Source organism: Neolamprologus multifasciatus, chromosome 6 (genome assembly GCF_963576455.1).
Source record: "Neolamprologus multifasciatus chromosome 6, fNeoMul1.2, whole genome shotgun sequence".
Classification (NCBI taxonomy): domain Eukaryota; kingdom Metazoa; phylum Chordata; class Actinopteri; order Cichliformes; family Cichlidae; genus Neolamprologus; species Neolamprologus multifasciatus.
The window spans coordinates 22,592,957-22,619,067 of NC_140444.1; the positions used below are offsets into that span (position 1 = coordinate 22,592,957).

Below are 26,111 nucleotides of genomic sequence, written 5' to 3' on the forward strand. Positions count from 1 at the left end.
TATTTGTGGGTAAAATGTTTGTGTGATCAGGCTAAATTCATTGCAAAGCCTTTTATATTTTGCATGTTGTTTATTTGACAGGGAAACAGAAGCAGTTTGGCAGGAAGAGCATTAGCGACTGTTTAGGACAGAGCGCTTTCGTAAGTCCTTCAAATCAGTCAGACAGTACAATGCGCACATATCACAGATACCTACTAAAATACATACATGTATATGTTATCAGTCCCACTGCACTTTATATACATATAACATAATCTCTGTGACATGTCTTGCAGTGTATTTTACTACAGTAACATACAATTTTCTATAGTATTTTGTTGTTTTTTTAATCTGTATACATTTTTTCTTATTTCTTTTCTTTTCTAATCTATATCAAATTCACCTTTTTTCTGTGCCGCTAGAACAAATGAACTGTGCAGGCTTAATAAAGTCTATAAAACCTATCAATATCTATCTATCGATCTATGTGACCATAAGAACAAATAAAAGCATCTCATGATCGCATATTATTTCTAGTTGGTCTTGACAGCAGCTGCACATGAGCCTGAAATTTGAACCCACTGTGTTTTACACCAATTTTCTGCACCCCTTTAAAATCTTTATCAAATATTCTGAAGTCATGCAGTCTATAATTCATAACATATGACAGAAGCAGAAAATTACTGCTAAGACAACTAATTCAACACAATCAGTCAGATAACATGTAAAACAATTGTATGAAGAATCACAGCAATATTGTAGATGATAAAACTGTTTTTGCTAAACAGTTAAAGAAAACAAAGATAAGGCCACAAGCACAGATACAAGCCACAGGGTGGAGACAACAGCTGGAGGAGACCTGAAGACATGGAAACAAAGCAGAGAGACAGGAAGACATTACTGTTGTTGTTGTTGTTGTTGTTTAATGTAATAATAATAATAATAATAATAATTTACCTGTTTCGGTCTGTGACAACTGTGGTAGTCTCATGCACTACTGGAACACTGAATTGGAAAAGAAGAAATAAATTAACGGATAATAATAATAATAATAATAATAATAATAATAATATCCACCTGGATCGCTCTATGACAGTTGTGGTCGTTTTCTGCCCTCCTGGAAAACTGAATTGGAAAAGAAGAAGAAGTAAATTGATGGATAATAATAATAATAGTAATGATAACAATAAAAATAGTAATAATAGTTACCTGGATCGCTCTATGACAGCTGTGGTAGTCTCATGCCCTCTTGAGGTGCTGAATTGGATAAGCCAAAAACAGTAATTGATGTAAATGTGCGGACACATTTTCAAACCACACCCAACCTCAACACTGGAGATGTGGAGAGATAAACCTCACTTTTAAAATCCCGTTTTTGCCACTTTTCATGGCACTTCCACTCACTTCATGCTTTCCTAACAACACCTATGATTTTTCTTAGTAGTTTTCATTGTTTAGGTGTATTGTTTAGGTGGATCTGCACTCGACAGTGCAGCCTAGGCGGAGTAGTCGAACGCAGATCCAAGTTGATAAAATAAATAAAACATTTTATATTGTTCAATACATATGTGCACCGAACCGAAAGCACTGTATTGAATGGTTCAATATTGATATGAGTATTGTTGCACCCCTAATATATATATATGTTATATATAAATACAGAATGTATGGGGCTTATGAAGTATTTTTATCATAATTTTATTATATGCACTATGTAAAATGTTTGTATCTCCTTCGAATGTTAACATTCACATGATAAACACCACATTAAAAGTTAACTTTGCAGTTTCAAGTTTAATATTTGTAGAAATAATAGAAAAATATTTCACTTTAATTGAGAGAATATGAATCTTACCGTGAAAAGATATAACAGTTATGTGAGCTTTTCAGTCCTGACTGTTTCAAATCAATCTCAAGGTATTCGTCATCATCCAATGTAGTTTTTGTTTTCACTTGTTCCACATTGAAAACTTCTGCTGGAGATAAGAGTATTTCATCCTGTTCTTGACCGCACACATAGTCTTTCAGGTTGACAAAGAAGCAAGAAGTGAGATTTAAAATAGTATTCTCATTGACATCTTCAAGTCTCTTCAGCTCTTCATAGTCTGAATAAGCTAAAGTGAAACTTGGAAATCTCACTGTGGAGCCTTTCTGTGGTTGGTTTTGACCATCTTGAAAAACATAAAAGTTCTTGCACTCCTTTGGCTTCAGCAGCCTCATGGAGTCCATCAGCAAGAAATGAAGAGACTTGAAGTGGAAGTGGTCTTCATAGATGCTAACATTTCCACCCATTGTCTCCATTGCTTTGTTCAGTGTTTGTATGAACGATTTATCCGCTTTAAGATAGACTGAAAGTGCAGCACTATGCTCTTTTCGTCCTTGAGGGATCTGCTTTGAACACTCGATACTTTTATTCCACGCTTTCTGAAATCCTTCACTGTTATTTAGTTCTCGTTTTAACACATCTGACTCGATGAACTTCTTCATGGCCTCTTCACCACATCCTTTGTACTGGTCATCTACAACATTTGTGCTATTTAGAAAATCCAGTAGTCTTGTTTCCTGTGCAGTCACCTTTAATTGAGATTTATCACATTTAAAAACATATTAACAAAGATGTATAATTTTTAAAAGCATTTTTAGGAGGATAATTTTTCAAACCTTCTTATATTTGTTTGTATGAAACATAATTCTTACTTTGTAGCAGACAGCTGTGAAAAAAATTATTGTAGCAAGAAGCCCTCTTTTTCTGTACTCCATTTTTTTTCTCTTCTTCTACAGACTGAAAGAAAGCACTGCAGGATCACATGTGGATAGAAAAAAGTTCTGTAACACTTTACACGGTCCAGAAACTTTGATGTGGAAAAAATATATAGGTAGAATACTAAAAAAAACTAAAAGGCACTTACCAGAAGCAAGGAGAGTAAACTTGTGTTAGCAACTCACAGCAAAGGGTCAATCAAACAGTCGGGACGCCCAATAGGGTCTGGAGAAGTGAAGCAAGTTATCTTACCGTAGAACTTCTTAGTCTTTCCTGTGGAAGGAAGTAACATGGCACCGGGGGATTTGTTTTCCACTGATTTTTCCTGTTATTTGTCCTTCTGGAGGTACTGAGTTTCTGTAACCTTGTTTAGATTTGTCAAGTAAGGCCTACATAACTTAGCACTTTTAAGCCCAACCAAAGCACCAAATTGGCTTTACATCCCTGTTCTCACATTATTTCAGTATAACTGATGGGACCAAATACCACAGTCCTTGTTCCATGCAGATTTTATCTAAAGTAAACAAGAGACTCCAGCAGCCCTAGTTGGACAAATGAGGGCATATTAAAGTTACAGGAATGAAACTGTATGAAAACAAGCTGTTGTATAACAGAACTGCTGTCCACACTGGGGTGCACCTTAACTTTATGTACGTAATGTAGGAAGGAGTAAGAGGGGCACATTAAAAAAAATTGTGTTCATTTTGAGATTAAATTTAAAATGGGCAGATTACACTTATTGTTTCAATTCAAACAACTGACACAATTCCTATACCCTCAACAAATTTCCTTGTGTAGATCAGTTAGTCAAACAACTTGATCAGCTGTGTTATTGTGTATTCTGATACAACATGCATCGTCCTTATTGCACAAGGGTGTAAACATCAGTATTCTTGCATCTGTTCATTGCACAATTTCCTGGATGCCCTTATACTCATTACCACACTGTGTTTACGCGTTAAAAGAGCAATAACTTCCTTGTTACTAAAACTGATTCTGAAGTATGATTTCACTAACTCATTTTATATAATAGATTACTTTTTTGAGTAATGACCCCAACACTGAATACAACCTTTGCCATTGCCTGCCCTCTTTGCTCTACACCTAGATTCCCAGTACTCCTGTCTACTTTCTTCATCTCCCTCACTATCCCGCTTTTTCTTTGTTAACCTTTGTTCTTTGAATATTTTTCTTTGTAGAGCACCAAACATCTTGCTGCCAGTTTCCCTCAGCCCTGCAGCTGTAACTTCCCAGTCATCTGCTAACTCTTCGCTACTCCTCAGAGGCTGTCGCAACTCCTTCATGAACTCTGTGTGACATTCTTACTTCCTCAACATTCACCATTTAATCCTTGGCTCAGCCTTCATTTGTTTCCATTTCTTGATTTCTAAAGCCATGTGACAGCCTACCATCCACAGCCTAGCCACATTCTCCCCCGACACCACCTTGCAGTCTCCTCTGCCTTTCAGGTTGCACCTTCTGCAACAGATATATGGTGCTATGCATTTACTGCCTTCCTGATTTCTTTTTTTTAAACCAACAAGATTCTGTTTTTGGTATTGGGTTTGCATACTGTTTTCTTCCCATCTACTAGAGAGAGAGAGAGAGAGAGAGACAGAGAGACAGAGAGAGAGAGACAGAGACAGACAGAGACAGAGAGAGAGGAAGCGCAGTTGCAAAGGTCTTAAGCAAACCCTCAAACCGTTATAAAACAGAAAGTTGACACAGTGATTTAGTGAAATATGTTTAAACAGCCACACTACAGTCAGTGACCAGAGCTGTGGTCCACCCCGCAGAGAAGAAGACAGGACAAACACATCCTGCAGTGTTAAATGAAAAAGAATGAGGTTTGGCTTCCTGCCAGGCTCAGGAAGTCTCACAATATCCGAGCATTGTCTTTTATTCAGTTCAGCAGCTTCTTTGTTGCATGTTTTTCAATGACCTCCACAGAAATGTTCACAACCTGCCCAAGAATCAAACATGCACAGGTTTAGTGTTAGCCTAGGTTCTCTCGGTTAAGTGATGTCTGGCTGGGTGGTTGGCATCAATCGTAGTTTAATTAGCAAGTAATTAATTATCAAAAAAAGCAAGAATGACCCTACCAATTAATCCAGATTGTCTAATAAATCCTCAGGAAAAAAAGCTATAGCATGTACAATTTTCTGTCAATATTACTATCTTAATTAGGGATGGAAATCGCGAACCAGTTCTTCTAGAAAACTGGTTCCCAGTAGTCCAACCAACCGATATCAGTTCACGTGTCAGAGGAAGAAAAAAGTAACACAGTCTACAGTGTGGACACGGACATTTACTTTATTTTTATTGCACAAAAAGACAAGATAAATGGCAAAGTGCAAAACTGCATCCAGGACAGAAATAACCGCATTATGCTGCTGACACTAACTTCAGTACTTTGCAAGCATCAGCCAAGATAGCATGCTAATGCTAAGCTGGCCAAGAACCCAGAGTGAAAGCTGAGTGAATGCTGACCCCAGCAGCCAGACCCTGAACCTCGACAGGTAACAAGAAGATGAGCAGTTAAGCTGCAGCTTCACTTTCTACCTGTTTATGTTTCTAATCAGAATCACTGTGGCCCTTTTTGGTGTTGGTCTTCTTTTTCTTTTTGTGTGTGGTCAGCTTTGTATTCTGCTAAGAGAAAGATGTTAGAGACGTGTGTCCTCATTAGGGATTTGTGTTGGTGTGTGGGCCCTTAGCCTCAGGTTATATTGTTAAATGGTGATTATGAGTCAGTGGGTTTCAGCTGTTTTACAGAGTAACAGGAAAGTAACGTAATGAGTAGTAAAATTAATTACTTTTTCCTGGCAGTAATTAAGTAACGTACAGCGCTAGTTTTGAGAAAAGTGTTTGTGTAATATGTGCAGTAATTACTTTTTTGAGTAACACTGATCACAGCAAAGTGAGGAAATACCTCAACAAACATGCACAAATATCTGACCCACAGCAACAATTAATTTGCATGATTGTAATTTAAGTTTATAAGTCTGAATATTTGTAACAAATTATACAGAATTATTATTTTTAGTTATTCTGTTTAGTAACATGAACGAAGTGGGCTCATTTGTGTAAACAAACAAAATGATCACGTGAGAAGTTTCAGTTTTGTAAAATCTCCAGTGAAAGCGAATTTATTAACACAGGATATATATGGAACTTTAACAATGGCAGTTCATTCATACACTGGGACACACGAAAAACAAATTCAGTTTGAATAAAATGTTATTTATATGGCACCAAACCACAACACGTTGCTTTATATTGTAAGAAAAATCCCTACAATAATACCAAGTAATAAAAACTAAACAAAACCAAAAACCTAAGTATGCCCATGATTCAGTAGCTTGTGCAAACACCTTTAGCAGTAGTAGCTTGATATAATCATTCCCTGTATGACTTTGTCAGTCTGTCACATCATTGTGGAGAAATTTTGGAAGTTGCTTCAGTTTCTTGAGGTTTGCAAACATTTGTTCATGCACAGCTCTCTTAACAGCTCAGCACTTCAGGTAGATTGTGGTCTGGACTTTGACTGGTCTCAATGCAACACCTTCATTCCTTTCTTACTCAACCATTATGTTGCAGATTTGCTGCTGTGCTTGAGATCATTGTCCTGTTGCATGAGCAAGTTTGAGTCAAACTTAAGTTTGACTCAAACTTGCTCATGTCAGGCAGATGTCAGGCAGATGGCCACACATTTGACTCTAGAATATTTTAGTATACAGATGAGTTCACGGTCCACTCAGTGACTGCAAGGTTCCCAGGTCCTGTGACTACAAAACAACCCAAAGCAGCTTTACAAATCTAAGGTGTGCTTCATGATGTTTTTAGACAGAAGAAGCTTTATCGTGGCAAAACCTTCAAACAAGTCATACCTGTTCAGAGTTTTTCTAATTGTCCTTAAGTTTAATACAGTGGGACCCTGACTTGCGAATACCCCGTTTCACGAAAAATTCAAGTTACGAAGGCACTGAACGGCAATATTTTTGCCTGTGTTACGGCAAAATGCCCGAGTGACAAAATCCACTGGCTCTGGTTGGCTGAGCCTACAATGCCCACAATGCCTTCCGAATCATGTGACAACCCCTTGGCTTCCGTACTTGCGCTTCGCTGTTGCACTTGAACGACGTATTGTTGTTCTAGTTGTTCGACTTACGAAAAATTTCGCCTTACGAAAGACTCGGGAACGAATTAATTTCGTAAGTCGGGGTTCCACTCAGTTAACATTTGACATGTTAACTGAGGCCTGTAGAGTCTAAAATGCAACTCTTTGGGCTTTTTGTGATTTTACTGGGAAGACCAGACATGGAAAGATTATAGAGTTAACACAAAGCTGAATGCTCCAGTGCCAAAATATGTTTTATAGAGATGGCAGTACCTGAATGCCACTTACCCTAATCAGTAAGGGCGTATTTAGTTTAGTCCTGTGAATCATACATTAAAGTTTTCCTGAAAGTCATTTATGTTGTAATATACATATATTATATATAATATACAATCATTTTCCAGAATTGCATTAAAGAATTATTGTATTTCCACTGTTGAATACTTGGAGGTACACCAGAAGCAACTGTACCAAACCTTTATTCTGACCTTATTGACACATATTGTCTTTTTTCATTCCCATCACTCATTTCCTATAATCCTTTTAAAGGCATGCAAACCCTAACAAGAAATAATAAACACATTCTGTATATATAGTTCAAGTATGCTGTACATTTTTCTAGCGTGCATAAAGAAAATAAGAACTGAGTTTATAATTCATAATATATGACAGAAGCAGAAAACTGTATTTGACTATATTTTGACATAATATTGCAATACCTTATTCACTACAATCTGCCAAATAAAGACCTAAAAAAAAGTGTATGAATAATCAAAGCAATATTGCAGATTATAAAACCCAGAAAACTCTGAATGATAGCTGTTTTGCTAAAAAGCTAAAGAAACAGAAGATAAGGCTGCAAGCACTGATACAAGCCACAGGGTGGCGACAACAGCTGGAGGAGACCTGAAGACATGGAAACAAAGCATATTATTATTATTATTATTATTGTTATTGTTATTGTTATTATTATTACAAAAAATAATAATTAATAATAATAGTTTACCTGTCTCGCTCTGCAACAACTGTGGTAGTCTCCTGACCTACTGACATCCTGAATTGATAAAGGAGAGAAAATACTTTAAGTAAAATCTACTGACACATGTGGTTTTATTCAAACCACACTCAACCCCAGTTGAGATGTGGAGAGCAAACCTCACATTTTAAAATCCTCTTTTTGCTACTTTTCACATCACTTAATTTTACATCATGCTTTCCAGAGTTTATAAAAGCTTTGATAAGCTGAGTATTCCCCAGTTATTACTGTGTACTTACAGCAATAACAACCACTAAGTTATAACAGAGTAACAGACTGTTTCAGACACCAATATTTCCCTCTTTTGATTTATGGGGCTTAAGTATTTTAGTATATGCAACTAGAACTTTTTTTTTCAAACACATAAAAAACATATTTATATATTTAACATCACACTGAAAGATACATTTGTAGTTCCAAGTTTAATTTCTGTAGAACTAATAAAAAATATTTCACTTTACTTGAGAGAATATGAATCTTACCGTGAAAAGATGTAACAGTTGTGTGAGCTTTTCAGTCCTGACTGTTTCAAATCAATCTCAAGGTATTCGTCATCATCCAATGTAGTTTTTGTTTCCACTTGTTCCACGGTGAAAACTTCTGCTGGAGATAAGAGTATTTCATCCTGTTCTTGACCGCACACATAGTCTTTCAGGTTGACAAAGAAGCAAGAAGTGAGATGTAAAATAGTATTCTCATTGACATCTTCAAGTCTCTTTAGCTCTTCATAGTTTGAATGAGCTAAGGTGAAACTTGGAAATCTCACTGTGGAGCCTTTCTGTGGTTGGTTTTGACCATCTTGAAAAACATAAAAGTTCTTGCACTCCTTTGGCTTCAGCAGCCTCATGGAGTCCATCAGCAGGAAATGAAGAGACTTGAAGTTGAAGTGGTTTTCATAGATGCTAACATTTCCACCCATTGTCTCTATTGCTTTGTTTAGTGTTTGTATGAATGATTTATCCGCTTTAAGATAGATTGAAAGTGCAGCACTATGCTCTTTTCTTCCTCCTGGAATCTGCTTTGAACACTTGATACTTTTATTCCACGCTTTCTGAAATCCTTCACTGTTATTTAGTTCTTGTTTTAACACATCTGACTCGATGAACTTCTTCATGGCCTCTTCACGGCATCCATAGTACAGATCATCTACAACATTTGTGGTCTTTTGGACATCCAGTAGTCTTGTTTCCTGTGCAGTCACCTAAGTGATATATCACATTTAAAAAGACATTTAAAAAGGTTAAAAAAAATTATACATTTAAAAATGTATTTTTAAATGTATATTTTTTTTAACCTTCTAATATTTGTTTGAATCACAATTCTTACTTTGTAACAGACAGCTGTAAAAATTATTGCAGCAAGAAGCATTTTTCTTTTCTGCTCCATTTTTTTTGCCTCTTCTTCTACGACTGCAAGAAACCACTGCAGGATCAAATGCGGATAGAAAAAAGTTCTGTAACACTTTACACAGTCCAGAAACATGGAACTGACAAGATGTGAATGATCAATTATTTGTTTAGTTTTCTTTTGAATATGGCAACTTCAAAATGTTAATGTTAAAAAAGGCTGAAAGGCACATACCTGAAACAAGGAGAGTAAACTTGTCTTAGCACCTCACAAAAAAGGTCCATCAAACTGCAGGGAAGCCACAAGCACAGCAGGCTCCGGGAAATGTGGAAAATATATATTATGCAGCAGTAAGTGTCAAAGTAATCCAGAAGTTAATAAATGTGCAAATCATAGGGTATTAAAAGAAGTTGTCTGCTTGTAACTGCATACGGTAAAGTTGGAACAGGATGTAAAACTCATGATCATGGGCCTCATAACGAGAGCAACAGGAAACAGCTCAGGGCAAAAGAGCGTTGAGACTGTAAGTGAGGTGTGAACATTACTGCCTTAGAGGGGGATGAAGTTAACTGTCACTGTTGCATAATAACATACTTTGCTTATGCAGACAGTGCATGTTCAGCCCTTTAAAATAGTGAACTACCGGACTGCGCTTTGGGTGGTGTCGTGTGGATCTACGACATATATATGCTTAATAAATAATTGTTGTTGACCGGACCTGCTCTGAGTATTTGTTGTTTATTCTCAGCCCATCATAAAAGAATCGGGACAAATGAAATACATTATCTTACTATTAGGGCTGGGCGATATGACCCAAAATTCATATCACGATATTTTTTACCTGGACGGCGATATAAGATATATATCTCAATATTTTTTTTTAAAGCCATAAAGTAAGAACAAAAAGAGTGTTCTTAGTCAAAGCTGTGTCCCAGATGTCACACAGGCACTTTTATTAACATAGAGCATAGCTGTACATAAAATTTACTCAAAAATAAATTATGAGCATTTATTAAATAATAATGCTCCATAAATAAAAAAAAAAAACAATGTTGTTTTTGTGCATAACAAAAAGCTCACAATTGTGCAGTCAAAATGTAAACTAAAAGACGCTGAGCATAGTAACAAAGACAGATTTCACAGCTGCTCTGTTTGGGGGTGGCTGTAGTTCAGGTGGTAGAGCAGGTCATCTACTGATCAGAAGGTTGGTGGTTCGATTCCTGGCTTCCCCTAGTCTGCATGCCAAATATCCTTGGGCAAGATACTAACCCCAAATTGCTCTCCGATGCATCCATCGGAGTATGAATGTGTGTGAATGTTATCTAGAAAAGCACCTAGAGAAATGTGCTTGTGCGAATGGGTGAATGCACAAGTTGTGTAAAGCGCTTTGAGTGCTCAGAAGAGTAGAGCACTCAAAGCGCTTTTCAGTAGAAAAGCGCTATATAAGAACCAGTCCATTTACCATTTACCATTCCCAACTTCTACTGTGTGACTGACAGCATTGAGTTTGAAATCCTCGTCGTAACCACGTCTCTTAACAGGTGCCATTTATGGTCCTTATACACAGTAGGGTAATATTACGTTGAAGCACAGTACGTATCACTCCGCGGGGCTCCTCGGTAGCCGTAATGCTCTGACAATCCATCAAGCGGTGCTGCTCCGTAGATTACCAAAGTCGTACTAAAACATTTTTGACAGATTGCTGAGCGCCATGTTCCACATAAAATCGGTTCGCGGCCATCAAGCACAACCAGAATTTATACATAAGGCGCGCTGTCAACTTTTGAGAAAATGAAAGGATTTTAGGCTGTGCAGCGCCTCTGGGCTGCATGGTGTTAGCTCGTTAGCGTGGTTAGCTAGCTAACACGTTGACGGCGTCCAGCCCCACGCACGGGGCGATGCGCAGTAACTCGTTAACGGAGGTTTGCCGTGTCCATCTTGTCGCTTCCTGCAGGTGAAGCGATGGGGGAGGAGGGGGAGTTGTGTTCAGTGAAGGAGAGGCGAGGCCGAGTAATGTTGCGTAAAGACAAAAGTGGACGAAAGAGAGGCAAACTTGCGGCTCCACAAAGTATAGTTTTAACGTAACATAGACTATATCGATATAAAGGATATTGTCACATCTTATATCTCGTATAAAAATATATCGATATTTTTTAAAAACTCGATATATCGCCCAGCTCTACTTACTATGCATCTTACTATGCAGTTCTTTAGTCTTTCCTGTGGAAGGAAGTAACTTCTCACTGGAATACCTGATATCCAGTCATCCTGCTTTATCCACTGAGTTCCTGTAACCTTGTTCAGATTTGTTTTATAACCAGAGAAATCCCCACAGTGCTGTGAAAAAGTATCTTCCCTTTCCTGAGTTTTTCTTCTGTGTGTGTGTGTGTGTGTGTGTGTGTGTGTGTGTGTGTCTTTTTCTCATACTCACATGTTTCAGATCATCAAATAACTTTTAACATTAGTGAAAGACAACTTGAAAAAATATAAATTCTGTTTTCAAGGATTCAAGGAAGCTTTATTGTCATTCTCATCTCATCTCTCATCACATGTTTACATGAAATGGAACGAAATTACATACCCACAGTCCCGGTTTTCCATAAAAACAACAGAATGACAGGTAATAAAATAGTACCAAATAGTAATAGAATAATACAAATAAGTAAAGTGCAACAACCTGAGTAACAGAATGAAGTATAGATATAGAAGTGTAGGTATAAGTATTTTAGCAGCAAAGTATCAGTAGTGATTAAGGTGCTACAGTAGCAGTTTCTTGTCCATTATGTATTGAGAAGTCTCACAGCTTCTGGAATGAAGCCGTTTCACAGTCTGGTGGTTTTGCATTTAATGTTGGTTTTGTTTTGAAACAATGATTCCATATAAAAGAAAAGTTATCCAACCTACTGTTTTAAAAAAGGTTATTGCTCCCTAAAGCTAATAACTGGTTGTGACACCCCTGGCAGCAAGAACTGCAAACAAGCATTTGGCAATGAGGCTTTCACATCTTTATGGATGAATTTTATCCCACTCTTTTTTGCAAAATTGTTTTAATTCAGTCACATTTGAGAATTTCAAAGCATGAACAGACTTTTTAGGACGTTCCAAAGTGTCTCGGGTTATTTCAAGTCCAGATATTGACTTGGCCACTCCAACCCCTGTTTTGTTGAGCCATTCAGAGGTGGACTTGCTAGTATGTTTCCATTGCACTGCTGCATAACCTGAGCTCTTGAACTTCAGGGCATAAACTGATGGCCGGTCATGCTTCTACAGAATTTTTTGGTAGAGAGCAGAATTCATCCATCCATCAAGTCGTGCAGGTCCTGCATCCTGACACAAGGATGGATGAATCCATTGTTTTATATCCAATTCTGACCCTAGCATCCAAATGTTGCACCAGAAATCGAGATTTGTTAGAGCAGGCAATGTTTTTCAATTCAATTCAATTTTATACAGCGCCGACTCACAACAACAGCCCCCTCAAGATGATTTATATTGTAAGTTAGACCCTACAATAATACATACAGACAAAATCACAATAATCATATGACCCCTATGATTAAGCACTTTGGCGACAGTGGGAAGGAAAAACTCCCTTTTAACAGGAAGAAACCTCCAGCAGAACCAGTCTCAGGGAGGGGCGGCCACCTACCACGACTGGATGGGGTCAGAGAAGGAAGACAGGACAAAGCCATGCTGTGGAAGAGAGCCAGGGATTGTAAAATACTACCCAATCTACTTATTGTTGCCTTCCTATCAGCTGGAGACAGGCTGGCTATTCTCGTCTGACCTCAAATCACTTTCACTCAGAGAACCGCTGCTCACTGGGTATCACAGTTTTGTTCAGGAAAATCCCAGTAGACCAGCACTATCTGCAATATTCAGACCACGTTCAGTCACTTAGACTTTATCAGGTTGTTTTCACCATGACTACATATCTAAATGCTTTGAGTTGGTGCCATGTGATTGGATGATTAGACATTTGTGTCAACAACCTAAGTAAGTATATCTAATAAAGTGGCCATAATGGCTTTGTTTGTCTTATGGTGATGGATACACAGTGTTGGGAAGGTTACTTTTAAAATGTATTCCATTACAGAATACAGAATACATGCCCCGAAATGTATTCTGTAACGTATTCCGTTACGTTACTCAATGAGAGTAACGTATTCTGAATACTTTGGATTACTTAATATATTATCATGCTGTTTACAACTACATGAATGTACTATTGCTGTGATTTATTACTGTTACTGAAGGTCCGCGGCTCCGAACCGTAGTAAAGGGACCTCTAGCTAATACGTCGGGTTCGTGTCGGGCTCGTAGCCGAAAACTAGCTTTACTTTGTTGTCTGGGTCAACTTTGCTAGCCAGAGACAGAGAGGGGCGTTGAAAGGCTGCTCCAACGGAGCTTATTGTTTTTGGAGGAAAACACGAACACGGTGTACAGTCGAGTCTTAATAGCTTACTTACAACTGGGCTCGTCAGGCACTCTTCTTGGCTGCAGTGGTTATTATTATATTTACATGCTTCCAGCTCCCATTTTTGCTGTACTTTTCCACTCTCCTTTTTCTCCCTCCTCGCTCACAGACACATAACGGGTATGGCAGTCCATTCTCCCTGCAGCACGGACTACACTGCCTATGATGCTAGCATTCTTTGGAGCTATACTGGTAGCATTCTGCCTATAGAGATTGACAGACCACGTGACTTTCGCGCATTGCATGCCGGTAACTCGTGGCAAAACAATCCAAGTACCGCATCAAATGCAAGCATTTGCAGCACCGCAAAACGTTCATTCTCCGGTTCCAATACCTTCTTGCTTTTTCTTTGCCCCCCAAAAAAGTTATGTACAAAACGAAGGAGAACAATGCCGGACCGTACAAAGACAGACTTGATGAAAAGTCAAAGAAAAGATACGAGGAAAAAATCAAAGGAGTGAAAGGGTTAGACCCTTACGAGCACACAGAGTGGACAAAATACGTTAGCGTGCTGCCCAACTTTCACCACGCTCATATTTATAATAATACGGTTCTTGGAGTGAGTGCATACACTCATGAAGTTTAGTAACTTCAGGTCACTGCATCAAGCCCAGGTACAGTTTACCGACGGATGGGTACAGGACCATGAAATGCACCGTGTAGAACGAAAGACCATCGTACGTATCATAAGTTTACCAGTCTCACAAATCGTCTTCATAAATACACATTCGTTAACCGTTTATTAATAGGACCTTTGAGCTCAACGGTAATTAATTAGTAGTGGAAATAATTTCTGGTTCATTACAGAAATGTAGCAGTGACAATAATATTGTATGCTGTAATCGTACTGGGCAATTAGTGATAGCATAGCGCCACAATTTCTGTTCAGCGCCAGACTTGCTTGTAACCTATATCACCAATTATGTTAAGAAAAATGACATATTAACTACTACAAAACACTGACCTTTGTGGAAATGCTTGGAGCAGACTAACCTGTGAGCTGGATGTTCTGGGACGTTATATTTGGTCTTTGAATGGCTGCAATCCAGGCCATCCGTCGCCTCTTTTTACTTCAGAAACATGGCTCGAATAATTTCTCTTCAACGACGTAATCGATAAAAGAAAAACGATCTCTTTACCCGTCGGCTTCATGGCTGTCATGCGACCGGCTATTGCAGTTAATAATACAACCGCTTCTTGACAGTTTTTTGTGTTTCTTTTTATCGCTGTGTAACTGATTTCAATTGAAAGCCTGCGTGCGCTACTACCTCTTGCCACGAGTTCCCAGAATTCTTTGCGGTTTTACCCTTGAATGACGTCACATTTTCAATCTCTATTAGCTTAGCACAACAACAACAGGCGCTCTCTCACCCAGGAAACACGCAGAGAGAGAGCGTCACTCTGTAACCATGGCAACCGTAACGCTGCCGCCTGGAACAACAGAACGTAGCTGTCAAACAAAACCCAAACAGGCCTGACCCGCCGCAATATGAAACAGGGAAGTACCGCCGTGTAATCCATTTATTTCAACAAAGTAACTGTATTCTAAATACCAACGTTTTAAACGGTAACTGTAACGGAATACAGTTACTCATATTTTGTATTTTAAATACGTAACGGCGGTACATGTATTCCGTTACTCCCCAACACTGTGGATACATCACACCCAGTATTTCCCACCACAAACAACAATTACCTTTTATAGAGAAGACTACATGTTTTTGTGCACTTAAGTGCAGCCTCACCCAAGGCCACTTCAGAAGAACCTACAGCCATGTTTTTGGACACAGACAAGCCTCGGCAGCAGATCCCAACCCTTCCAACCACTGTACCACCACAGCAGCCAGGCGGACTGGTATCTTTTCATACAAAGACAAGACAAAGGGGATTTTTGAAAATTCCAAAATTATTTGGTTTTTATTTGAATGTGTATAAAGGTAAATCAAACTCAGAGTGCATGTAATGTAATGTAAAAGAATAAAAGCAGCAATCCCGCAGTAATTTAAAAACACAATAATTCCCTGATCTGAGTTTTGAACAACAAAGAAAAAAAAAAACTGCTTTCAGTGGCTTTCACTTCATTCCCTTTTTGAAGAGGAAAAAAAGTCTGTGAATTTGGAATCATGTGGAATCAGTGAGGTAGAGAAACCCGAAGTTAATGTGCTGATAAAAAACAGGCTAAAATAATTCAGCAAAATGCACAAAAACACACATCATTGATATCATTTACCAAATTTAACCACTTTTCATAGTTTAAAAAAAGAAAGATTGTTGAGGTGACCCAACAAGTGCTAAATCAATGAGTCTAAATGTGCAAATAGATCCCTTTTGTGCAGCGGGGAGTTTTCTTATCATCACAGTAAATCCTCTTTAACAAACAACCTCCTGTGCTGTTTGTAATCAGACTGGACTGTTGCATTGAGGATGGGGGTGTTGGTGAACTCCACAGTGCACGCTTTAGAGCCGCAGAGAGCCCCTTCAAGCTCCAGGATGGTCACATTGTTTGGTGCAGCTGTACTGAGGATGTTAGCAGGGACAAAAAGTGTCATCTGAGGCCCTCGAGTCGGCCAGTAACGTCCTACATTAAAGCCGTTTATCCAGATCTGTCCCTGAAAAACACAAAATCATACAGACAAGCTACTTAGCCCATTTTTCATCAAAATAAAATTAAATAATTAACAAAAATTATATCTTGTGTATCTATCTAGATGTCAAAGGTCTAACACACCACCTAGTCCTAAAAAAATTGCACACATTAATTTCATTTACCAGGATGCAACTAAAAATGAATATTCAGTCTGTATACTGTCACATAAACACATGTACTTTGAGGTCAAACTATCACCTTCTATTCAGCAGACCCTCTAAAACCAAAAATATTAAATGCATAAGAACATTCAGCAGAGAAAAGCAAAACCTGTCTTTTGACAAGTTAGCACCAGTGCGTGCTATAAAACATGTCACATGCCTTTCTCCAACTGCTCAGCTTGATGTAGGTGTCCTGAGGGAGGTCTGGGATGCCGTCGGGTATCATGAAGCTTCCCCCATAGAAAGCTGGAGGGGAGAGATCAGCTGGCTGAGGTGGATCAAAAAGTGCGGGCTCTTTTTCTCCGAGGAGGCCCTTCATGACTGCTTCATCAATACTGAGACTGTACATGGTCCAGTCGGTGAGAAGGTCCGCCCCCAGGGTCAGATTAGACACCAAGCCCTGTGATAAGAGAAGAGTAGATCTGAGGAAGAGCTCATGGGACTTTTTTTTAAACAGTTAACAACAGCAAATAGTTTTGTTTGTGTGTCAATTATTATTTTTTATTATCTGACCTCTGATTGATGAAACTCTGAAGAACCAAAAAAAAAAACCCTACATGAACCTCTGGACAATTTTTACAAAAGTGACCAAATTCCACATGACCGTAGACCTGGGATAGTTACACAAACACTAAAATGCCCAAAGGACAAATATCAGCACGACATGTTGTAGCACAGAAACAAACCTTAAAATCGTTGATCTGTTTTCCGTAGTTTACTCGGCCCATGTTCTCCACCAGTATGTCCACCTGACTTCGAGCCTTCCCGGTTACATTGATGCTTAAGACTTTATCCCTTTCAAGAATTCCTACAGCCAGCTTGAGAAGAAATAAGAAAAAATCTGTAAAAAATCCAGATTATAGCAGAAATAATCACATTTTTTTGATCAGTGCAAAGCAGTTTTTGGGGAAAAAGTGGAGATTATATCAAGTTTAAAAGCTTAACCTGTTCTGTTTACTAATCTATCTTATTATACTACCTGTATTTTTAGACTTAAACGAAAATGTAAGAAAGATTAAGAACCACGAGGAGGTAACGGAAACCTCACTTTTAAAATATTATTTTCAAAATAATGATTCACAAAAAACCCCACACCAAGTGTCAGATCTGAAAAAGATTTTAAAGGAAATTTGAGGGACATCTAAACATCTACAGCTCCTTTTTCTTTTCTTTTAATTTCAGTTCTTTTGAGATGAAGGACGAAGAATCCAGATGCAAAAAAAAATAAAAGAAATAAAACCTACTCAGTGAAAAAGGAGAGAATGATTTCAAGGTCTCTGTGAATGGTGGTCTCTCACTGATCAGTGCTCTTTGACCAGTAGTTGTTGATCAATGGTCATGACAATTTGCATATTAATGATCAAGAAACTGACCTCACAGCCCATCGTTCATTCAGTGGGCTAGTTTCAGTTGTTGTGCATTGTGTACTGTTTATAAGGTTGGGGAAACCTGCAGTCAGCTGAGACCGAAAAAACTAAATGTTTTTCCCACCAAAAACGCTACATCTAGATGAACAGAATCAACCTTTTGGGGTCTCTATTTGTACTGAACAATAATTGAAGGGAAGGGGTTTTATGGGTTTCTTCTGCTGGCAGAAAACTCTAAAACTACGACACCAGAATCATGCAAAACTGATCAGTCTGTTCAAATGTTGCCAACTTCATGCCAAACTTCTTATATAGTGGCTTTCTGCTCAGTTAAGGTAGAACTAATAAAGACAAAATGACTTTATTAGTTCTACCTTAATTGTGGAATATCTCTTTTTTATTTATCCTGCTGTTGTTTGGCAGTAAAGTGTGCCGTCCTTGTCGTGTCATTGTATGCGGTTGTACTTTGTGCTTATTGCAGATCAGTTCTTTTCAGTTTTTAATTTCTGTTTTCATCTTTTGTAACATATCCAGCTGCATCTTTAATGATTTTATTATGATTTTTCTTGTTTTATCCACAGCGGTTACTGCAAAAAAAATTATGGGTTTTGATGCAAAAGACATCGAAGTTTGTTCAAAGTTTGTTAATGAATAAATAAGTGACTTACTAAACATGAACACAGGAGCCTAATCAAAAAAAACAAGACAACAACTTAATGAAAGCAAAAGTTGTGTAAGTTGAATGATGCATACGTTTGGCTTCCACCGAAATATTTAAGAACAACAGCTAGTCTAAACTTGAACTGACTGAGCGAACTGTGATAAAGTCAGGCTTCATATGAAGAAGAACCTCCACCTAACATCTGATACTCACCCCGTCCACTGACACGTATGCTCTGTCATGGACCCCATTCAGTGGAGATGACAGTGGAGTTGGTGTGGTGCAGTCCATGGGCAGGATGGTCCTATAGAGCATAAAACCAAAAGCCTAGAGGAGCATAAGAGACTCGTTAATGACAGTACAAAGTTATTATTGCTGATAAAACGGGAAAAACGGAACAATTACTGGTACCTGATTCAAGTCGATGAAAGTCTGAGGATGGATGCTTTTGACAGGGCCAGAGAGGGACAGTACGTCTAGGGCATCCGACACGGTCTGGAGCTGCAGGTGGCACAAGCTCAAACTTTACTCTTTAATTTTCATCAGTCCATAAGCTTCATTATCCATTTTTTAATAAGGCAATCTGAAAATCATTATTAAAGTGCTTAAAAAGTAGCTGTTTTAATGACTTTATTAAAGGTGATGAGTATCACCCACCTTCTTCATTGTTACGGCACCATACGCATACTTTGGAGTTGTTGGTGGTATCGGCCCTTCTGGTACCTTACTGTACTGTTGGAAAAATGCAAGTTTGTCAGAATGGCTTATACAAGAAAACCATACTCAAAAAAACAATGAATTACTCATTGTAACTACAGTTAGCGTATGCTAATGAAATGCTGCCACAGTGTTTTATTATCTTCACAGATATTAGACACTGTAAAAGTAGAAGCTTACGCTTGTTCGTACCATTTTGATCACCTCTCGGATGGCAAAATATTTCTCTGTGAGGTCTCCGGCTTCTGTGAGCGGAGCATCGTAGTCATAGCTTGTGGGCTGTGCAGCGTATGGCATATTAGCCCCTGAGGGTATTAAGTGACAGTCAGACAAATGGCAGTGTTTTCATCAGAAGTCATGTGAAACAATCATCACCTCATCAGATCAGTTTGTCAAAGTGGACTCACCATTCCAGTATCCAAAGTTGGTTCCTCCTATGAACATGTACCTGTGTGAAGAGGAAGGAAGGTGAGTATATAAACTAAAATATGCACCTGCTGTATTTGCAAATGTAGAGCAATTAGCTAGTATCCAATTATTTTGCATAGCAATGTGTATATTCTTACAATGATTTAGCCCATTTCAATCACTGTTTGCCATAGTTTTACCTTTTTTTTCTCAAGATGGAAATGTTCAAGTGTGGATTTAAGATCAGACTCATTATTACATATGCCTCTTTGTTACCATTATTCACAACTGTGTTGTCAAAGGAGATGTCTTTTTTTTTTATTGTAGAAGAAACATTTGGCTGAAACTTTTTGACCACACCACCCTGACACACTGTGGAAATGTAAAATGGTGTATAAACACAAGAGAATGAAAAAGGTAAATGAAGGAGAAATGCTCAGTGCATTATGGGATGGGGTGGTAGATAGGTACCAAAGATTTTTGTCATGTAAGCCTGTTGCAAGGTTGTTGCTAGGAACGTCTAATTTCATGTTTGTGTGGCAGTTGTAAAATTAAAACGATACAATGCCAGTGCATAAATCCTAGAAATAGGTCATTTTAGCATGTCGCTAAGTGGCTGCTAAGCAACATGATGCTGCCATAATGTCTGATAGATAAGAACCTTCAGGGGCCTATCATTTACCTGTGCACCATGTTTGGCCAATCACTGTATTAGGTGGCAGTTGTAGCAGTGGATGGATCCCTGGAGGCATCACTTCACCAATACATTTCTAGCTTTAGATGATACAACCCTTCACTGTCTCTAACAATCAGTCTCTGAGATCCATAAACTCACAAGTTGACGTTTGCTCCCATGAGCAGCATCTCGCTGAGGACCTTAGCCACTCGAGTGGGCGACACGACCGAGTGATGTGATCCCCAGTGGTCCAGCCATCCAGTGTAAAATTCAGAGTTCACCTGTGAACGAAACAACACCGTGAGCACCTAAAGAGAAAACGTACCATGCTGTGAGAACATTGCGAGGGCAACCCTTACCAAAGGCCCGTGAGGTTGAACTTGGTGCTGTGCTTTAAAGGCAGCAGTAACATTAGCACCTAGCAAAAGGAAGAGACAATAATAATCATGCATTTGTTTTTGCTACTTCCCTGTGAATGACTAAGGAAATGTGAGGAGTCAGTGCAGAAAAAAACAAGAAGTTTTCAGCTTAGAGTGTTCACTTCACTCTGCATTTTACCGTTGAGAGATACCTACCCGGCCCAAAATCCACAGTGGCATAGAGGTCTTGTATTGAGCCACACTTGAGGTAGCCCAGCCCAGCCCCATCTGTTGTGAACAGCACCACCTCATCACCCAGGTAAGAGCGGAACAGCTTGGACAGGTGACGCATGTAGTTGTAGTCACAGGCAAAGTAACTGCCGTATTCATTCTCCACCTATCAAACAGGTATGTAATGATGATGTAAAACATAACAACAGCAGCTAAAGCAGGTACAAATCCAAAGATCAGGAAAGTCCTGGACTCACCTGAACAGTGATGATCGGACCACCATTCTGATAGAGATACGGCTTTATCATAGGCAGCAACTTCCCCATCCATATATCCACTGCTGCGATGTAGTCTGGAATACACAAATGACTCTGTTGCGAATTGTGCTGTATATACAATTTGTACTGGTTACATTACCATTTGCTTTTATTTCTCACCTGAATCTGTAGAGCGCAGTACGATGTCTTTCTTTTTGAGAAGCCAGGCAGGCAGACCACCCTGGTTGGCAGAAATACACAAAAATAGATAACATGAAATTTTAAATACACCATGAAGTCCAGTGAAACTTAAACAGCAGAAATATAACTTGCAATTCATACTAATATTAAGAAATTTTTGCTAAATGCATAAAGCTTTGAGGCATGGCATAGCATAGAAACTCTGTTTCTATTCGTTGCTAAAAAGACAATTACTATGGGGACCAGAGTATGTATTGCAGTAGAGGTTAATTATGCGGCGTGATGGGTTTCTGGGAATGTTATGATGCTTTGCACCAAAGGTTGGGAAGCTTTGCAATTCGGTTCATCCAGAGAGAAATATAACATTTTACAGCGGTGTTCCTGGTCCCGAGAGGATCAACTCAACACTTGAAATGTGTTTATCCATCAATTATTCATCAACAGTTTCTGACCAAACATTTAAATAAAAAGAAAATCAATGCTATCTGATTCATAAATTTCTGCAGATTTCAGATTTCAGATGATACTAAACTGCACAGTGCTTCTGTTATAACAGCATGACTTTGCAGCCTGGATGATGAACAGGCTTGACTGCCTTCCAGACTTCTCACCATCTAAAAGCATTTAGTGCTTTAGTAAACCAAAAATACTGCAAAGAAGACCCCCAGGGCTGTTGAGCAGCTAGATCTGATATGAAACAAGAGCAGGACAACATTCCTCTCCCTAAAGTTGGTCACATCAGTTCCCACATGTTTAGAGACTGTAGTTAAAAGAAGAAGGGATGCTACAGAGTGGTAAACATGACCCATCCATAACCTTTTTGAGGCACGTTGATAACCTTCAAATCCAAAATTACCTTTTTTGTGCTCAACTGTGAATAAAAACATCACCAAATCACTGCACTATCCGGTCGTTAAGTCTGACGTCACTAGCCGTGTTTGGGCCTAAACTCCGCTGCAGGTCCATATATCAAACGATCACTATGGCATTACTGAGAGTTGAAAAACTGTCTAAAGTCTTTCATCTTTAATAAAATGGTCAGCGTTCTGCTCTACCAGGTGTAACAATTGAGTTTAACATCGAGGCATCCGTGAAAACGGAATTTATGACATTTAACGGAGTTAGAAGTTAGCAGGAAGTTAGCTCGCTAGCTTCTATCTAAATACAATATAGCATGTCCTGACTGTGGGGTTTTGGAAACAAATTAAAACGTACAGCTCTGTTATCACTTCTAACATGAATGAAGACAGAAAACTAAACAGCAGTGACGTTTGTAGGGTTACTGAAGTTTGGCTAGCTGGTATATAATGATGTGCTACGTGACCGCTAGCGACACAGCTATGTTAGCATAATATAAACAAGCTAACTTTTTTTCCACTCGATAAAAGTTAACGTGAGTGTTCTTGGTGGTCAGGAACAAATGTAATCGCATGGCAGGATGCTGTAAAAGGACCAAACTTCAGCCAGGAGAACAACTGAGATAATCCATCCACAATACGAGGTTAGTCATTCATATACTGCTGCATGAGCTGGGCTGTAGTTACATCCTAAGGTTTTAAAAACTGAGCTTAAATAAATGATTAGCGGTAATGAAAGCCGAGGGAGGTCAACAGTGATCACTGACTGTTTTAGGAGCTTTTTGAGATTAAATAGAAGAAAATACATAACATTAAACATGTTAACAACACAAAAGCCATATTAAACGCAGACTACTTTAGGCCCGGAAGTAGGATTCGTCACGTCATCACTTAACGACCGGATACACGGCGTCCCAGCTTTTTTGGAAACGACTGTGTAGATGACCAGGTAAGAAGCGGTTAAGACTGATGGAGGAATCAGACTCTCCACATTATTAATAAAAGGCAAGTGCATGTTTTAAGTGTCCTGTAATAGTTTATTATAAAAACACAGTCAACAAACACTTTCCCTCACCATGTCCCACTCTGCACATATGTAGGGTCCTGGCCGGAGGATGACCAGCAAACCGATGTCCTGCACCAGCTTAAGGAAATGCTCCAAATCTCTGTCTCCACTGAAGTTGTACAAGCCTGGAACCGCTTCATGGTAGTTCCAGGGAACGTACCTGCAAAGTGACTGAAACGTCAGTGTTATCCAAACAAACAGGAAACCTGTCAGATGTGTTTGTGCTTTCATTAACATGAAGCTTTAAATCAAATCATACATCCTTAGTTCTATAACTATTTTGTCATGATTACGCCATAAATTAATTTGGATTCACCAACATGTAATCTATTAACAGTTTAGTTTATAGAGCATCATAGTGCTAAGATTATGTGTTTGTTTGCATCAACAGAGCAAAACTGTCACAGTTATTAACTTATAAGCTGAGTTCATTCGCTTCAGTTTCCACATCAGTCCCACAGATATGTGAAGATGAGAGTGAGAGGAAGTAAGCCTACGTCTGGATGGCGTTCAGGCCTGCCATGTACATCTTGAGCAGCCGATCTTTCCAGTAGACTCTGGGTATCCTGTTATAATGGATACTTCCTGATATGTATTGAAACTTCTCCCCATCTTTACGGAAGCAGTCATGCTGGTAGTCCACAGTGAATGAAGGAGATTCTCCGAGCTGCAGACAGATCACAACACAACAGATTCACATCTGAATCTTTATTTCCTTTTTTTTTTGCATATTTGTCACACTTAGATGTTTCATATCATTTTAAAATTAGACATGGATAACCCAACCACATACAAAATATTCATTTTAAATGATGATTTAATTTCTTAAGGGAAAAAAGTCATCTTAACCTACCTGGCTCTGTGTGAAAAAACTTATTGCTCCCTAAACATAATAACTGGTTGGGCCAATCTTAGCAGCAACGGCTATAATCAAGCATTTGTGATACCTGGCAACATCACTGTGGAGGAATTCGGCCCGCTCTCCTTTACAAAATTGTTTTAATTCACACACATTGGAGGATTTTCGAGCATGAACAGCCTGTTTAGGGTTGTGCCAAAGACTCTGTCGGATTGAAGTCCAAACTTTGACTTAGCTCAACAAAAGAAACCTTAATTTCTTTTTGTTGAGCGATTCAGAATTACTGGTGTGTTTCAGATCACTGTTCTGCTATGTAACTCTGGTGAGCTCGAGCTTCAGATATTCCCCTTCAGAATTTGCTGGTTGAGAGCAGAATTCATGTTTCTGTCCATTACAGCAAGTTGTTCAGGGTCTGAAGCAGCAAATCAGCCCCAGAACATAACAATACCATGTTTGACTGCTGGTATTATGTTCTTTTTATGCAAACCTTCCAAAAAGTTCAGATTTTGTGTCATCAATCCACAGAATATTTCCCCCAAAGTCTCGGGGATCATCAACATGGTTTTTCAAATGTGTGCCTTTGTGTTCTATGTGGTCAGCGGTGGTTTTCTCCTTGAACTCTCCCATGGATGCCATTTTTGCCCAGTCTCTTTCTTATTTCTTATTCTTGAATCATGAACTTCACTGAGGAAAGTGAGACCTGCAGTTCATTTGATCTAGTTCTGGGTTCTTCTGCGACCCCCTTCATGCCATGAGCTGCTGATGCGAGGCCGTATACTCCTGGGAAAGTTCACCACTGTTCCACGTTTTCTCCTTTTGTGAATAATGGCTCTCACAGTGCTTCACTGGAGTTCATGTGTTTCTTTAGATTGTCCCATGATGTGTTACTTTTGGAGATCTTTAGCCGACTTCACTTTGTCAGACTGGTTCTGTTTAAGTGATTTTTTGAATCAGCAGGCCTGGCAGTAATCAGGCTTAAGTGTGGCTAATGAGACTGTGTATATTCATAATTTGAGAAAGAAGGACATTAACTTTTTCACATAGGGCCAGGTACATGTGGATAACTTTTGTTTGTTTGTTAAAAAAATGAAATAATCAGTTAAAAACTACATTTTGTATTTACTCAGCTTATCTTTGTCTAACATTACAAATGTGTTTAATGATCTGAAACATGTACGTGTGACAAATATGCCAAAATATAAGCAAACCAGGAAGTGCTGTTTCTTAGCACTGTATATTGCAGTGGTCATAATTTGGCAAGTTCGTGTTTTTATGGCACAGGGCTGACACCTCAGGTGATCTCAGGATGTCTCAGTAAAAAATGTCTCATTAAGATCTTGTAGTTATCCCAACATGGTTTTAAATGTTTCAGCTCTGCTAGACATTCCAGTGTAACCTATGTATCGACCATTCATCTTTATAGTCTAAAACTCTGACAAACAACAACCGATACATGAGCTTGACACTACTGATGTTATAAACCTTTATGATCTCACATCACAGCAGCCTATTTCATGTTCGTGTAATGAGGCTGCAGTGTATGCACCAGACAAGTTTAAAACTTTATCTTTAAAAGAGTAGTCTACTCACTGATCGTCCAAAGAGCATCAGCAGAAGCAGCACGCTGCCAGTTCTGAGCAGCAACATGATTACGAGTCCTCTCAGGAGTCCTGCTGCTCTGTTTCAGGCTCGGAGCGCATCCAAAGTTACCAAAACATGCAGAATTTACCTGCACACGGTCAGCGACAGACCTTACGTCCCTGGATCTACTGCGCTGTTTTCATTGAGTCGTTTCGTTTGGGCTCGCGGAAGTGAAATCATGTGACGTGATACGTTGGTGGAGTGTGGACGCTTTTACATCAGCAGAGGGCAGTGTTGAGCTTTTTATTCAAAGGGTTTGAAATAATGACAGTCACTGTTTTGAACT

At 38.8% G+C, this 26,111-nt stretch overlaps 2 protein-coding genes and 1 pseudogene across 6 annotated transcripts; all 3 read right to left on the minus strand.

Annotated features, from left to right (window-relative positions):
* Positions 1-50: 50 nt before the first annotated feature.
* LOC146517002 (NAD(P)(+)--arginine ADP-ribosyltransferase 2-like) lies at positions 51-5,750 on the minus strand. Of its 4 annotated transcripts, XM_085162378.1 has the most exons (7): positions 2,889-5,750; positions 2,677-2,774; positions 1,835-2,553; positions 1,189-1,236; positions 1,057-1,104; positions 937-984; positions 51-838 (listed from the first exon to the last, which is right to left on the minus strand). In XM_085162378.1, the coding sequence occupies exons 2-7, from the start codon at positions 2,737-2,739 to the stop codon at positions 760-762; spliced, it is 1,005 nt and encodes a 334-aa protein (XP_085018504.1). In that variant the 5' UTR covers positions 2,740-2,774; positions 2,889-5,750; the 3' UTR covers positions 51-759. The 4 variants fall into 4 exon arrangements, with proteins under 4 accessions (XP_085018504.1, XP_085018503.1, XP_085018505.1 ...); XM_085162377.1 differs by having other exon boundaries at positions 937-1,104; positions 2,677-2,761; XM_085162379.1 differs by lacking the exon at positions 937-984.
* Positions 5,751-5,852: 102 nt separating this feature from the next.
* LOC146517003 (ecto-ADP-ribosyltransferase 5-like) lies at positions 5,853-9,468 on the minus strand (annotated as a pseudogene). The gene is made up of 3 exons (XR_014874510.1): positions 9,220-9,468; positions 8,376-9,094; positions 5,853-7,763 (listed from the first exon to the last, which is right to left on the minus strand). The product of XR_014874510.1 is annotated as an ecto-ADP-ribosyltransferase 5-like (transcript).
* A 6,137-nt stretch (positions 9,469-15,605) lies between these two features.
* On the minus strand, positions 15,606-26,009 carry glb1 (galactosidase, beta 1). Its single transcript, XM_085163361.1, has 16 exons — positions 25,775-26,009; positions 23,823-23,992; positions 23,335-23,485; positions 21,382-21,442; positions 21,202-21,296; positions 20,930-21,110; positions 20,714-20,772; positions 20,514-20,635; positions 19,678-19,718; positions 19,463-19,575; positions 19,211-19,285; positions 18,965-19,054; positions 18,767-18,880; positions 17,212-17,343; positions 16,686-16,925; positions 15,606-16,326 (listed from the first exon to the last, which is right to left on the minus strand). Exons 1-16 carry the CDS (start codon positions 25,829-25,831, stop codon positions 16,072-16,074), a joined length of 1,956 nt encoding a protein of 651 aa, XP_085019487.1. The 5' UTR covers positions 25,832-26,009; the 3' UTR covers positions 15,606-16,071.
* Positions 26,010-26,111: the final 102 nt, after the last annotated feature.

Excerpts from the sequence above, each read along its gene's own strand:
- glb1 (XM_085163361.1), bottom strand. The coding sequence starts at position 25,831 with ATGTTGCTGCTCAGAACTGGCAGCGTGCTGCTTCTGCTGATGCTCTTT. Across the intron at positions 23,993-25,774 it reads TGATGCTCTTTGGACGATCA|CTCGGAGAATCTCCTTCATT; the intron begins GTGAGTAGACTA and ends ATCTGTCTGCAG. Across the intron at positions 19,055-19,210 it reads GTGCCGTAACAATGAAGAAG|CTCCAGACCGTGTCGGATGC; the intron begins GTGGGTGATACT and ends TGCCACCTGCAG.
- LOC146517002 (XM_085162377.1), bottom strand. The coding sequence starts at position 2,739 with ATGGAGTACAGAAAAAGAGGGCTTCTTGCTACAATAATTTTTTTCACA. Across the intron at positions 2,554-2,676 it reads TCACAGCTGTCTGCTACAAA|GTGACTGCACAGGAAACAAG; the intron begins GTAAGAATTATG and ends TCTCAATTAAAG. Across the intron at positions 1,105-1,188 it reads GCTGTCATAGAGCGATCCAG|TTTTCCAGGAGGGCAGAAAA; the intron begins GTAACTATTATT and ends TTTCCAATTCAG.